The sequence below is a fragment of the Macaca mulatta genome, chromosome 7 (genome assembly GCF_049350105.2).
Source record: "Macaca mulatta isolate MMU2019108-1 chromosome 7, T2T-MMU8v2.0, whole genome shotgun sequence".
Classification (NCBI taxonomy): Eukaryota; Metazoa; Chordata; class Mammalia; order Primates; family Cercopithecidae; genus Macaca; species Macaca mulatta.
Window position 1 is genome coordinate 133,552,334 of NC_133412.1, and position 14,115 is coordinate 133,566,448.

The following is a 14,115-nucleotide window of genomic DNA, read 5'->3' on the forward strand; positions in this document are numbered from 1 at the left end:
GAGATCCTTTTTAAGTCTTTGAGACAGCTTAATGTAATACAACTGTGATAATTGTAGATACCCTGAAGAAGCAGTATAGACCCTTACCCAAAATTTGATCTGCATATTGAAACTGATGATGCCACACATCCCAATAGGGTATTAAAAGATTTTTCTAGTCATATATTAAGGCCTTCTAGGGAGAGCTGGGCAGGCCTCCTAAGCTGAACTGAAAAATAGCTTGAGAAGTAGGGAAAGAAGATTGGCTTTCAGTTTTTATGGTAGTTAGGGGGTGGGGCTGGGTGGGGGCTCCCATATGTGGTTTGAACTTCCTACTGGCACCAAAGGAAGAAGCAACCAGGCTTTCTGATCAACTTGACCAGATGTGGGGTAGAAAGAGAAAAGAAGGGGTTAGGTTTAAAAACTCATCAACAGTCACATCAAAATAAGGAGTCAAACTCTTTAGTACTTGGTAACTCAATATAGCTAATTTACAAAGCACAAAATACAATGATATTGAGCAAAATGTTTACAGAAGTTCATCAAATGTTAAATGTCTTTATGTAAGCTATATAACTAATTGAAAAATACTGAACACAAAACATAAAGATGAAATTGTTTTTTATTGACGGAGACAAAATTTTAAATGTTCCTCAAAAAATATTTAAGCAAAAAACATTAACAGGATCACCACTGATACAACAATCCAATTTTCAGAAATTACTCTTGCCCTTCACATTTAATTTTTATCCATTGAAGGCATTAGCATGACTCATAAAATTAGAATTGTACCATGTGTTATATTAGAAGAAAATAACACAGATTTTGTTATTAACATAAATTATTTGAAATTATTATTATAGTACCACTCTGTATACTACATCGTGAAGCAGAAGTGAATCCCAATAATTTTAAAAGAAATTCTTAGTAGCTACAGTACACTTCAGCACTAACTCTGGAGTTACTACTGCAGTTCTTGTTCTTATCAAAGTACCAACAATACTACCAGAAAAAACCTTAGGTTCCAAGGAGAAGCAGGCTTAATATTTAAAATAAAGAGTAATGAAAAAAGCCTCAAATTCTATTAAGATTAATAAAAGTTCTACCTGAACATGGCTCACAAAATCCAAACCAAAATAAATGATTAGTTAATAGCACACACAAAACCCAAAATATTCAGTATTTCAATATTTCAATAAATATAATCAAACAATGTAAACATTACTGCTTTAATCAACAAAATAAAGCAGTCTTCATGTTTTAAGCAATAATATAAATTTATGCCCTCATGAATACAGAACAGTAAAATAATTCAAGGAATTAATGACTAGCTCAAAAAAAAGTAAACTGTGTTGTATTTTGTGAGGAAGATGAAAAACCTTTTAAAGAAGAAGAAGGTATTGAATTTTGACCCTGTCCAAATGAAAATGGAAAACTAAAATCATCTTTTCCAGCTCCAAATGTATGAGTTGAAGTGTCTGATGGAAAAGAAAATGTAAAGCCATCTTCTCCTTCTGGCTTCTCAAATAAGTTTCCTAAGGAAGATAAACATTACAATGTCATGCTCTTCATCTTATATAAAATTTTTATAACCTACTGAATTATAGCATACTGCATACAATAAATATGGTAACACTCAATCATTCTTCTATTTAGCAGGTATTTAACTGTATTCCTCTTAAGTGCAAGGCATTGTCCTTGGTACTATGAAGATTAAAACAGACTCAAACTTAAACCCTATTTTCAAGTAATTTGAACTCTAGTATATAAAGAACTAGTATAAAAAGTAAAAAGTGGAATAAAACGCCTCAAATGAAGAGAATGATACAGAGGCACAGAAACAGACATGCAAAGGATGCATTAGAGTAACAGAAATCTATTCAGCTTAGCAGGAGCAGTGAGAAATAATAAAGATGTATTAAGCGGAAATTAATGAAGATGAGCTTGGAAAGATTGCTGAATGCCCCACTATGGAATCTGTACTTTATTTAGTAGATAACAAGAATTCATTGAAGATTTTCAAGCAGAGGTATGACATGATTTGAACTGCTGTGTAAGTATTATTCAGGAGAGAATAGGTATAAAGGCTGGAACAAGAGAGTCTAGAAGTGGGACTAACCAAAATAAAATAAAAGTCCATTGTCCAGTAAAGACGTAATGAAAGGCTGACCTTATCTACAATCATAGCGATGGTAATGGAGGAAAAAATGCTGAATCTGAGAGATACTGTATAAGTTAAACTTATTCAACTATTATTTATTGAGTCACTACAATATACTGTCCATGGCATTGTTCAAGGAAACTGACAGAACATTAAAAAGAGTTCCAAAAGGAATTTTTAAAATAAGCTTTAAATGTAGCTCTGGTTGATGAAGCCCAGAATTGCCATTAAGGAAAAATACTGTTCTTAATTTATTATATTATTTATTAATAAAATTATAAATATACAAATATATTTTCAACATCCTAATTCTAATTTAAAATTATTAAATAATTTTGAATCTACAGTAATCAAATATGTACTTGAAACAAGTCTTTTAAAATATCTATTTTTATATAGAATTAATCAAATAGCATATTAAGCAAAATAATTTACTTTGCATCACTTTGAATGTTTCATATATTTTTTAAACTTTCATATATTTAATAACTTTATTTTTATTTTTAAACATCTCAGTTATTTCACCCTAAATAGAACCAAACCAACCAGCAATAAGATGGTTGGATAGATGGATGGATGGACAGACAGATGGATAGATGGACAGACTGACTACCAGATACTTGTGTTCTTCCCTTCTCCCTTTCTCACTTTATTTTTTTTGACTATGTGTATTTCTCAGTACACATCCATATGACTTAAAGAAAAATAGGTATAATGGAAACACAGATCCAAAAAGAACTAAAATCTTGAATTTCCTTTTGAATAAATGAATTTGATTTTGTTTTTAATTTCACAAGAAGTTCATATGAAGTCTTCATAAAACTCATATGATCACTGTAAATAAAAGAACACATTACTGTGCAAGGCAGCATTATAGGTGCTGTGGGGAATTCAAAGGTACATTTAAAAATCCCTGCCCTCAAAAAACCTGTGATCTAGAGAAGACTTCGTATCTATTTATAAATAATGATGGTAGAATGCTAAAAAGTATAAAAAAGAAGAGATATTCAGAAAAGAGAGGGAGAGATCTTTTTGAAAAAGAAGGTTGAGGGGATAAATAAAAGGTATTATGGAAAAGAATTCTATCTTGAAAGATAGAGATATAAGCTGAGGACTGCAAGCAGTAAAAAGCAGGTAAGAAATTGTGGGCATACTTGAGACACACTGAGTTCCAGAGTCTGGTCAAAGCGCAGGTTACTCTTATAAGATAAAAGGCTTAAGAGGTATGTTGGGGGATGAATAGAGATTGGTTAATGAGTATAAAAATCAGTTAGATGAAAGGAATAAGTTCTAGTATGGAATTTAAGAATAAGTTATAGAGTAGTAGTATGGTTTACAAGGATCTATAGTATATTTTGACATAGCTAGAAGAGAAGATTTGGAATGTTCCCCACACAAAGAAATGATAAACGTCTGAGGTGATGGATATTCCAATTACCTTGATTTGATCATTACACATTGTATGCAGGTATGAAAATATCACATGGACCCCATAAATATGTACAACTATATACCAATAAAAAACAAAACAGGTAGTTGGAGCTAAATTAGAAAAGTAGAAGCATAATTTGATAGTCAATGGGGGAGTCACTTGAAGGTATCTGATTAGGGCAGTGACGATATGGCCAACATTATGGGCACTGAAGGTTAATTAAGTAAGCTGTGATCTATACATAAGCTGAAAAATGGAAAACACCAATTAGGATGTTATTGTAACAGTCCAAGTGAATAGTAAGACTCTGAAATATAATGGTTTCCATGAAAATAGAAATAAAAATAAATATTTAAGAGAGAGAACTGACAGAACTTGATGAATAGTTGAATGTAGTCATAGTCACAGAGAGAAGTTAAAATTGTTACTATGCTCCAAACATTAAAAGCTAGAATAATGGAGATACCATCAGGGACATCAGAAGGAGAACAAGTTTGATTTCAGCTACACTGAGTTTTTAATGTCAAAAGATGTCTGAAGACATTTAAACTGTACAATCAGAAATAAGGTCCTAGAGTTTAGAAGTTAGTGCAGCAAGATATAAATTTGGTCATTATCTGTATGTAGTATATTTGAAAACACTGAAGTGAATGAGTGTCAAATGAATGAGAGTGTCAAAAAAGAGGATGTGGGTTGCACACGGTGGCTCACACCTGTGATCCCAGCACTTTGGGAGGTGGAGGTGGGTGGATCGCCTGAGGTCAGGAATTTGAGACCAGCCTGGCCAACATAGTGAAACCCCATCTCCACCAAAAATACAAAAAATTTGCTGGGCATGGTGTTGGGTGCCTGTAATCCCAGCTACTCGGGAGGCTGAGGCAGGAGAATCGCTTGAACCCAGGAGGCGGAGGTTGCTGTGAGCCGAGATCGTGCCATTGCACTCCAGCCTGGGCAACAAGAGTGAAACTCTGTCTCAAAAAAGAGGATGTAAATAGATTTAAATTTTTAGGTGGTAGACATTTAATAAATACAATTGGTAGATTCATTCTGATCTCATAGCATTAAATACCATTTATAAAAATTCCAAAATCTGTGTCTCCATCTCACTGAATTCCAAATTCACATGTACAATTTCCTACTTTACTTTCACTTAGATATCTAATAAATAGGCTTTTCAATTAAAACACTTCCTAAATGAAACCCCTGGCTCCTCAATCTCAAATTACTCTTACAGCCTTCCATATTTCTATAAATGGCAACTCCATTCCAAGTTATTCATGTCAAAACCACGGCACAATCCTTGTTTCTCTCTCTCAATCCTTATATCCAGTCCATAAGCAAATTCTTCCAGCTCTATCTTCAGAACACTTTGTAACCAAAATCTGACATCTTCTCACCACTTCTACTACTACTCATCAGTTCTCACTTTGTGTCATTTTATAGCTTCCTGACCTTTCCCTGCTTTTGCCCTTGTTTCCATAGTCTGTTCTCCACATAGCAGCCAGAATAACCCTTTTAAAACCTGTCAGATCACTTCAGTCCTTTACTTAAAACCTTCCAGAGGCTTTCCATCTCACTCAGAAAAAAACCCCCAAAGTCCTTAATGATCTACAGGTCCCACATGATTTGCTCTATCCACCTCTTGGATTTAATCTCCCACCAGTCTCTCCTTCCTTATTCCACAAAGCATACCAATTTAACTAATTTTCAGTGAACATACTAGGTATGTTCCCATTTCAAGACTTTTTTGCCCTTTGCTTGGAACACTTTTCCCAGTAGCTTGTATCTGCACCTCCTTCTGCTCAATGTTGACTTTTAGTGATGCCTTTCCTGACTCCCTTGCAATACAGCAATCACTTTCCCAATCCAAGTATTCCCCATTTCCCTTACTATACATTACTTTGCTGCATAGTGTTTATCACCAATAATAAGTAAAGCATTAACATCAAGCCTGGGCAGATTCAAGCCCACCTGGAAAAATGAACTTGAAGCCTGACTTCCCACAGCACTGTTTTCACAGAATTAAGGTAAACATAGAATGTTTTATGTATCTAGTCTGCTGTGTGAGACTGCACCTAAATTAGAGGAGCTATGAGTTAGCATACAGGCCTTGGGCGTCATGACTAGAAAAGTATAAAAGACTGGTGTGAAATTGAAGTTACATCTCTCTTGTGTCAAGGTGACCTACATGAAATATGCCTTTTGTCCACAGCAGCCTGACATGTTCCTTGGGTGGCAGTGGCAAAAGAAGGTGTATTACTTGGGTAGTTGGTGATCCTTTCAATGAAACAAGGATGCTGTACCTACCATTATCTCTTATCTTGTATCATTCTATAACATAAAGGTAATATTAGATTAAAAATCATAATACGTGAGTCTGACTATTCAAGTCCATAACAATTGTTGTTTAGTGTACTATCTGATAAATTATACATTGATTTATTTGTCTATTTTCAGTTTCTCACACTAGAACATAAACCATATGAAAATTTTTCATCCTTGTCCACTGTTCTGTCACCAGAGCCCAAAAGCATACCTGATACAAAAAATATAATACACATACACATTTATATTCATATGTTGAATGAATTAATCAATCAAAGGAAAAATAAAGAAAGAATATCCAATTAAAAGTATCAAAGAGAGAAAAGGAAATCCAAAAATTACAGAAAAACGATGGAAATAATCAACTATATCGAATGTTGCAAACAGTCTTAATATGATAATAAATACAAGATACCCATAATGTTTGATAATTGGGAGGTCAATAACCTTGGAGAAAGTAAGTTTTAATAGAGTAGTGAGAAAAGCAAATTGCTTTAAAAAAGAAAGAAAATAATATCAGTGAGTAGTGCAGAAGTAACAGTAATTTCTAAAGAATAAATTGAGCACCTAAGAAAATAAGTTAGAGAAACTAAATACTATACTAACGAGTTAACATGTTTTTAAGTGTAACAAACTTCAAACAACTTACCAATCTCTTGCTCTGATGACAGAGGATTTAGATTTCTTGCAGAATAATGTTCATTAAACTGGAAAATAATTTTCATTACATATTACTTGTGAAATCAGTATATACAGTATATATATTTGAATCTAAAGCCTAGTTCTTCTAATACACAGAATTGAAGTAGACATATGGTACCTTTATATAGCACACTCTTATACTTAAAAAGATCTATCTTCAAAACCTGTCATTTATTTATATTAAAATAAGGTCTGTTGATTTGATTCAGGCAAAATACACTGTACTAAAGATAGCTCTTACTTTAGAATTTAATATGATCTTTTGCTTTATCCTGAAAGCTTTTAACAAATCAGGTTCTTGGTTTTGTTTTGTTTTGTTTTTTGCCTAGAAAAGTAACAGAAAGTGGATAGCTTCACGTCAGTTCAGATCAAGTTTTGCTGCCAAAAGTCTATTTTCTCAGTAAACAGGCTTTTTAAAAAAATGAGATCATGACAGCATTGTTTTCTGTGCACTCTTTTCCTCTTCACATTGCATCATGAGCTTTTGTCCATGTCATTATTCTTCTAAAATCTGACTCTTTTCATGGCTCGATAATATTCCTCCAAATAGACAAACCAGACAGTTTCAACCATCCTTTTATACTGGACATGTAAGTTGTCCCAACTTTGTTTCTTATATAAAAGTCACACCTGAATGAACACTGTTATGCACATTTATTTTTCTTTGACAGTTAATAAGGAATTCTGTTTTCTCATAGATTTTATAAGCCACTTGAATTTCTTTTTCAGTGAAGTATCTATTTGTCAAATGGACTTTGCTCATTTTTCTATTGAGAAAGTAATTTTTTTACTTATTGGTACATATAAGCACTTTATATTCTAGAGATGTTAATTAATTCTTTGCAATCTTATTGCAAACATTTTACATCTTTGTCATTTTGCCCTTAAAATTTTTTAACATATAGAAGTTTAGATTTGGAGGTTGCCTCCAAGATGGCCAAATAGGAACAGCTCCAGTCTGCAGCTCCCAGCGAGATTGACGCAGAAGACAGGTGATTTCTGCATTTCCAACTGAGGTATCTGGTTCATCTCAATGGGACTGGTTGGACAGTGGGTGCAGCCCACAGTGGGCAAGCCAAAGCAGCGCGGGGCATCCCCTCACCTGTGAAGGGCATGGGGTTGAGGGATTTCCCTTTCCTAGCCAAGGGAGGCTGTGACAGACTGTACCTGGAAAATACTGCACTTCGCCCAAGGTCTTAGCAACCAGCACACCAGGAGATTCCCTCCTGTGCCTGGCTCGGCAGGTGCCATGCCCACGGAGCCATGCTCACTGCTAGCACAACAGTCTGAAATCGACCTGCAAGGCTGCAGCCTGGCAGGGGGAGGGGCATCCACCATTGCTGAGGCTTGAGTAGGTAAACAAAGCATCCAGGAAGCTTAAACTGGCAGAGCCCACCACAGCTCAGCAAGGCCTACTGCCTCTATATGTTCAACCTCTGTGGGCAGGGCACAGCTGAACAAAAGGCACGAGAAAACTTCTACAGACCTAAACATCCCTGTCTGACAGCTCTGAAGACAGCAGTGGTTCTCCCAGCATGGCGTTCGAGTTCAGAGAATGGACAGACTGCCTCCTTAAGTGGGTCCCCGACCCCCATGTAGCCTGACTGGGAGACTCCCAGTAGAGGCCAACAGACATCTCAAACAGGTAGGTGCCCCTCTGGGACAAAGATTCCAGAGAAAGGATCAGGCAGCAATATTTAATGTTCTGCAATATTTACCGTTCTGCAATATTCACTGTTCTGCAGCCTCCACTGGTGATACCCAGGCAAACAGGGTCTGGAGTGGACCTCCAGCAAACTCCAACAGACCTGCAGCTGAGGGGCCTCACTGTTAGAAGGAAAACTAACAAACAGAAAGGAATAGCACCAACATCAACAAAAAGGACATCCACACCAAAACCCTATCTGTAGGTCACCAACATCAAAGACCAAAGATAGATAAAACCACAAAGATGGGGAGAAACCAGAGCAGAAAAGCTGGAAATTTCAAACATCAGAGCACCTCTTCTCCTCCAAAGGGTTGCAGCTCCTTGCCAGCAACGGAACAAAATTGGACAGAAAATTACTTTGACAAGTTGACAGAAGTAGGCTTCAGTAGGTCAGTAATGACAAACTTCTACAAGCTAAAGGAACATGTTCTAACTCATCACAAGGAAGCTAAAAACCTTGAAAAAAGATTAGACGAATGGCTAACTAGAATAAACAGTGTAGAGAAGACTTTGACCTGATGGAGCTGAAGACCACAGCATGAGAACTTCGGGACACATGCAAAAGCTTCAATAGCGGATTCGATCAAGTGGAAGAAAGGACATCACTGATTGAAGATCAAATTAATGAAATAAAGCAAAAAGACAAGATTAGAGAAAAAAGAGTAAAAAGAAACTAACAAAGCCTCCAACAAATATGGGAATATGTGAAAAGATGAAATCTACGTTTCATTGGTGTACCTGAAAGTGATGGGGAGGATGGAACCAAGTTAGAAAACACTCTTCAGGATATTATCCAGAAGAACTTCCCTAACCTAGCAAGGCAGGCCAACATTCAAATGCAGGAAATACAGAGAACACCACAAAGATACTCCTTGAGAAGAGCAACCCCAAGGCACATAATTGTCAGATTCACCAAGGTTGAAATGAAGGAAACAATGTTAAGGGCAGCCAGAGAGAAAGGTCGGGTTACCAACAAAGGGAAGCCCATCAGACTAACAGCGGATCTCTCGGCAGGAACCCTACAAGCCACAAGAGAGTGGCAGCCAATATTAAACATTCTTAAAGAAAAGAATTTTCAAGCCAGAATCTCATATCCAGCCAAGCTAAGCTTCATAAGTGAAGGAGAAATAAAATCCTTTACAGACAAGCAAATGATGAGAGATTTTTGTCACCACCACCAGGCCTGCCTTACAAGAGCTCCTGAAGGAAGCACTAAACATGGAAAGGAACAACCAGTACCAGCCACTGCAAAAACATGCCAAATTGTAAAGACTATCGATGCTATGAAGAAACTGCATCAATTAACAGGCAAAATAACCAGCTAACATCATGACAGGATCAAATTCCCACATAACAATATTAACCTTACATGCAAATGGTCTAAATGCCCCAATTAAAAGAAAAAGACTGGTAAATTGGATAAAGAGTCAAGACCCATCAGTGTGCTGTATTCAGGATACCCATCTTAGATGCAGTGACACAAAGAGGCTCAAAATTAAGGGATGGAGGAAGATCTACCAAGCAAATGGAAAGCAAAAAAAAAGCAGGAGTTGCAATCCTAGTCTCTGGTAAAACAGACTTTAAACCAACAAAGATAAAAAGAGACAAAGGCGGCCATTATGAAATGGTAAAGGGATCAATTCAACAAGAAGAGCTAACTATCCTAAATATATATGCATCCAATAAGGAGCACCCAGATTCATAAAGCAAGCCTTTAGAGACCTACAAAGAGACTTAGATTCCCACATAATAATAATGGGAGACTTTAACACCCCACTGTCAATATTAGACAGATAAACGAGACAGAAAGTTAACAAGGATATCCAGGACTTGAACTCAGTTCTGCACCAAGTGGGCCTAATAGGCATCTATACAGTACTCTCCACCCCAAATCAACAGAATATATATATAAGTGCATCACACTGCACTTATTCTAAAATCGACCACATAATTGGAAGTAAAACACTCCTCAGCAAATGTAAAAGAACATAAATCACAACAAACTGTCTCTCAGACCACAGTGCAATCAAATTACAACTCAGGATTAAGAAACTCACTCAAATCCCCACAACTACATGGAAACTGAACAATCTGCTCCTGAATGACTACTGGATAAATAACGAAATGAAGGCAGAATACCTCTACGCAAATAAACTAGAAAATTTAGAAGAAATGGATAAATTCCTGGACACATACACCCTCCCAAGACTAAACCAGGAAGAAGTTGAATCTCTGAATGACCAAGAACATATTCTGAAATTGAGGCAATAATTAATAGCCTACCAACCAAAAAAAGTCCAGGACCAGACAGATTCACAGCTGAATTCTACCAGAGGTACAAAGAGGAGCTGATACCATTCCTTCTGAAACTATTCCAATCAATAGAATAAAAGGGAATCCTCCCTAACTCATTTTATGAGGCCAGCATCATCTTGATACCAAAGCCTGGCAGAGACACAACAAAAAAAGAGAATTTTAGACCAATATCCCTGATGAACATTGATGCAAAAATCCTCAATAAAATACTGGCAAACCAAATCCAGCAGCACATCAAAAAGTTTACCCACCACAATCAAGTTGGCTTCATCCCTGGGATGCAAGGCTGGCTCAACATATGCAAATCAATACACGTGATCCATCACATAAACAGAACCAATGACAAAAACCACATGATTATCTCAATAGATGCAGAAAAGGCCTTTGACAAAATTCAACACCCCTTCATGAAAAACTCTCAATAAACTAGGTATTGATGGAATGTATCTCAAAATAATAAGAGCTATTTATGACAAACCCACAGCCAATATCATACTGAATGGGCAAAAACTGGAAGCATTCCCTTTGAAAGCTGGCACAAGAGAAGGATGCCCTCTCTCGCCACTCCTATTCAACATAGTGTTGGAAGTTCTGGCTAGGGAAATCAGGCAAGACAAAGAAATAAAGGGTATTCAGTTAGGAAAAGAAGAAGTCAAATTGTCCCTGTTTGCAGATGACATGATTGTATATTTAGAAAACCCCATCGTCTCAGCCCAAAATCTCCTTAAGCTGAAAAGCAACTTCAGCAAAGTCTTGGGATACAAAATCAAAGTGCAAAAATCACAAGCATTCCTATACACCAATAACAGACAAACAGAGAGCCAAATCATGAGTGAACTCCCATTTACAATTGCTACAAAGAGAATAAAATACCTAGGAATCCAACTTACAAGGGATATAAAAGACCTCTTCAAGAAGAACTACAAACCACTGCTCAATGAAATAAAAGAGGACACAAACAAATGGAAGAACATTCCATGCTCATGGATAGGAAGAATCAACATCGTGAAAATGGCCATACTGCCCAAGGTAATTTATAGATTCAATGCTATCCCCATCAAGCTACCAATGACCTTCTTCACAGAATTGGAAAAAACTACTTTGAAGTTCATACAGAACCAAAAAAGAGCCCACTTAGCCAAGACAATCCTAAGCGAAAAGACCAAAGCTGGAAGCATCACACTACATGACTTCAAACTATACTACAAGTCTATAGTAACCAAAACAGCATGGTACTGGTACCAAAACAGACAAATAGACCAATGCAACAGAACAGAGGTCTCAGAAATAACACACATATACAACCGTCTGATCTTTGACAAACCTGACAAAAACAAGAAATGGGGAAAGGATTCCCTATTTAATAAATGGTGCTGGGAAAACTGGCTAGCCATATGTAGAAAGCTGAAACTGGATCCCTTCCTTACACCTTATACAAAAATGAACTCAAGATGGATTAAAGGCTTAAATGTTAGACCTAAAACCATAAAAACCCTAGAAGAAAGCCTAGGCAATGCCATTCAGGACATAGGCATGGACAAACACTTCAAGACTAAAACACCAAAAGCAATGGTAACAAAAGCCAAAATAGACAAATGGAATCAATTAAATTAAAGAGCTTCTGCACAGCAAAGGAAACTATCATCAGAGTAAACAGACAACCTACAGAATGGGAGAAAATTTTTGCAATCTACCCACCTGACAAAGGACTAATATCCAGAATCTACAAAGAACTTAAACAAATTTATAAGAAAAAACAACAACAAAAGTGGGCAAAGGATATGAACAGATACTTCTCAAAAGAAGACATTTATGCAGCTAACAGACACATGAAAAAAATGCTCATCACTGGTAATTAGATAAATACAAATCAAAACCACAATGAGATACCGTCTCATGCCAGTTAGAATGGTGATCATTAAAAGTCAGGAAACAACAGATGCTGGAGAGGATGTGGAGAAATAGGGACATTTTTACACTGTCGGTGGGAGTGTAGTTAAACCATTATGGAAGGCAGTGTAGTGATTCCTCAAGGATCTAGAACTAGAAATACCATTTGACCCAGCAATCCCATTACTGGGTATATACCCAAAGGATTATAAATCATGCTACTATAAAGACACATGCACATGTATGTTTATTGCAGCACTCTTCACAATAGCAAAGACTTGGGACCAACCCAAATGTACATCAATGATAGAATGGATTAAGAAAATGTGGCCCATATACATCATGGAATACTATGCAGCCATAAAAAGGATGAGTTCATGTTCTTTGCAGGGACATGGATGCAGCTGGAAACCATCATTCTCAGCACACCATCACAAGGACAGAAAACCAAACACCACAAGTTCTCACTCATAGGTGGAAATTGACCAATGAGAACACACGGACACAGGTGGGGAATATCACACACGGGGGCCTGTCAGGGAGTGGGGCACTGGGGGAGGGATAGCATTAGGAGAAATACCCAATGTAGATGATGAGTTGATGGGTGCAGCAAACCAACATGGCACATGTATACCTATGTAACAAATCTGCACGTTGTGCACATGTACCCTAGAACTTAAAGCATAATTTAAAAAAAGAAGTTTAGATTTTGTATGTAATCAAACCCAATTATTTTCTTTTGCTTCTTCTTCCACCGTTTTCATGCTTAGAGAATCCTTCCTCCTAAGATTTGGTAAATATTCACCTATATTTCCAATGAAATATATTGTGGTTAACATTTTCCCATATAATTTAATGCATCTGTAACTTCTATTGATGTACAGTGTAAGATGAGTGCCTATTTTACCCTTATTAATTTGTAGTCTATCATTATCACATTGTAAACTCTTTGGTTTCAAGACTTTCTAGCCCATACCATTGATCAATCAGTCCTTGAAACCATTATCATGCCTTTTATTACTCTAGCTTTATAGGATGTTTGAATATTTAGAAAGTAAGTTTCCCTCACCAATCTGTTTCATAATGTTTAGGATTTATAATTACATCCACTCTTTCACTCTTAATATAGGGATTTTGTCAATTTTGTCAATTATTTTCAAATAATCAACTTTGACTTTAATAATTTTCTCTATTGTTTGTTTTCCCATTTCACTGATTTCTCTTACTATTTTATTTCTTCATTTTACTTCAGGTTTGCTTAGTTCTTCTTTTTCTAGATTCTCAAAATGAAATCTTAAGTCACTGATTTTAGGCCTTTCTTCTTTTTTATTAATTATGTAATTATTAGTTAAATTATTTAAAGCTAATGTTTTGCTCTGGCTTTGGCAACATCCCATAATTTTTGATAGGCTGGATTTTCATAATGCAGTTTAAAATCTTTCCTAAAAGGGAACCCACTGCCTTGAAGGGAAGGACCCATTCCTGGTAAAATTCATCACCCGCTAAATAAAGAGCCCTTGGGCCCTGAATAACCAGCAGTGATACCCAGGTAGTATGCTGTGGGCCTTGGGCTCTGAGAGGTGCTGTTTTCAGTTGTGACCC

At 36.4% G+C, this 14,115-nt stretch overlaps 1 protein-coding gene across 1 annotated transcript in view; it reads right to left on the minus strand.

Annotated features, from left to right (window-relative positions):
• Positions 1-637: 637 nt before the first annotated feature.
• Positions 638-14,115, minus strand: part of C7H14orf39 (chromosome 7 C14orf39 homolog) — a 59,820-nt gene continuing 46,342 nt past the window's right edge. Inside the window, exons 17-18 of the mRNA XM_077938818.1 lie at positions 6,547-6,604; positions 638-1,514 (exon numbers count right to left, since the gene is read on the minus strand). Coding sequence (XP_077794944.1) covers positions 1,312-1,514; positions 6,547-6,604 — 261 coding nt within the window. The 3' untranslated portion in view covers positions 638-1,311. The remainder of the gene's footprint in view (positions 1,515-6,546; positions 6,605-14,115) is intronic.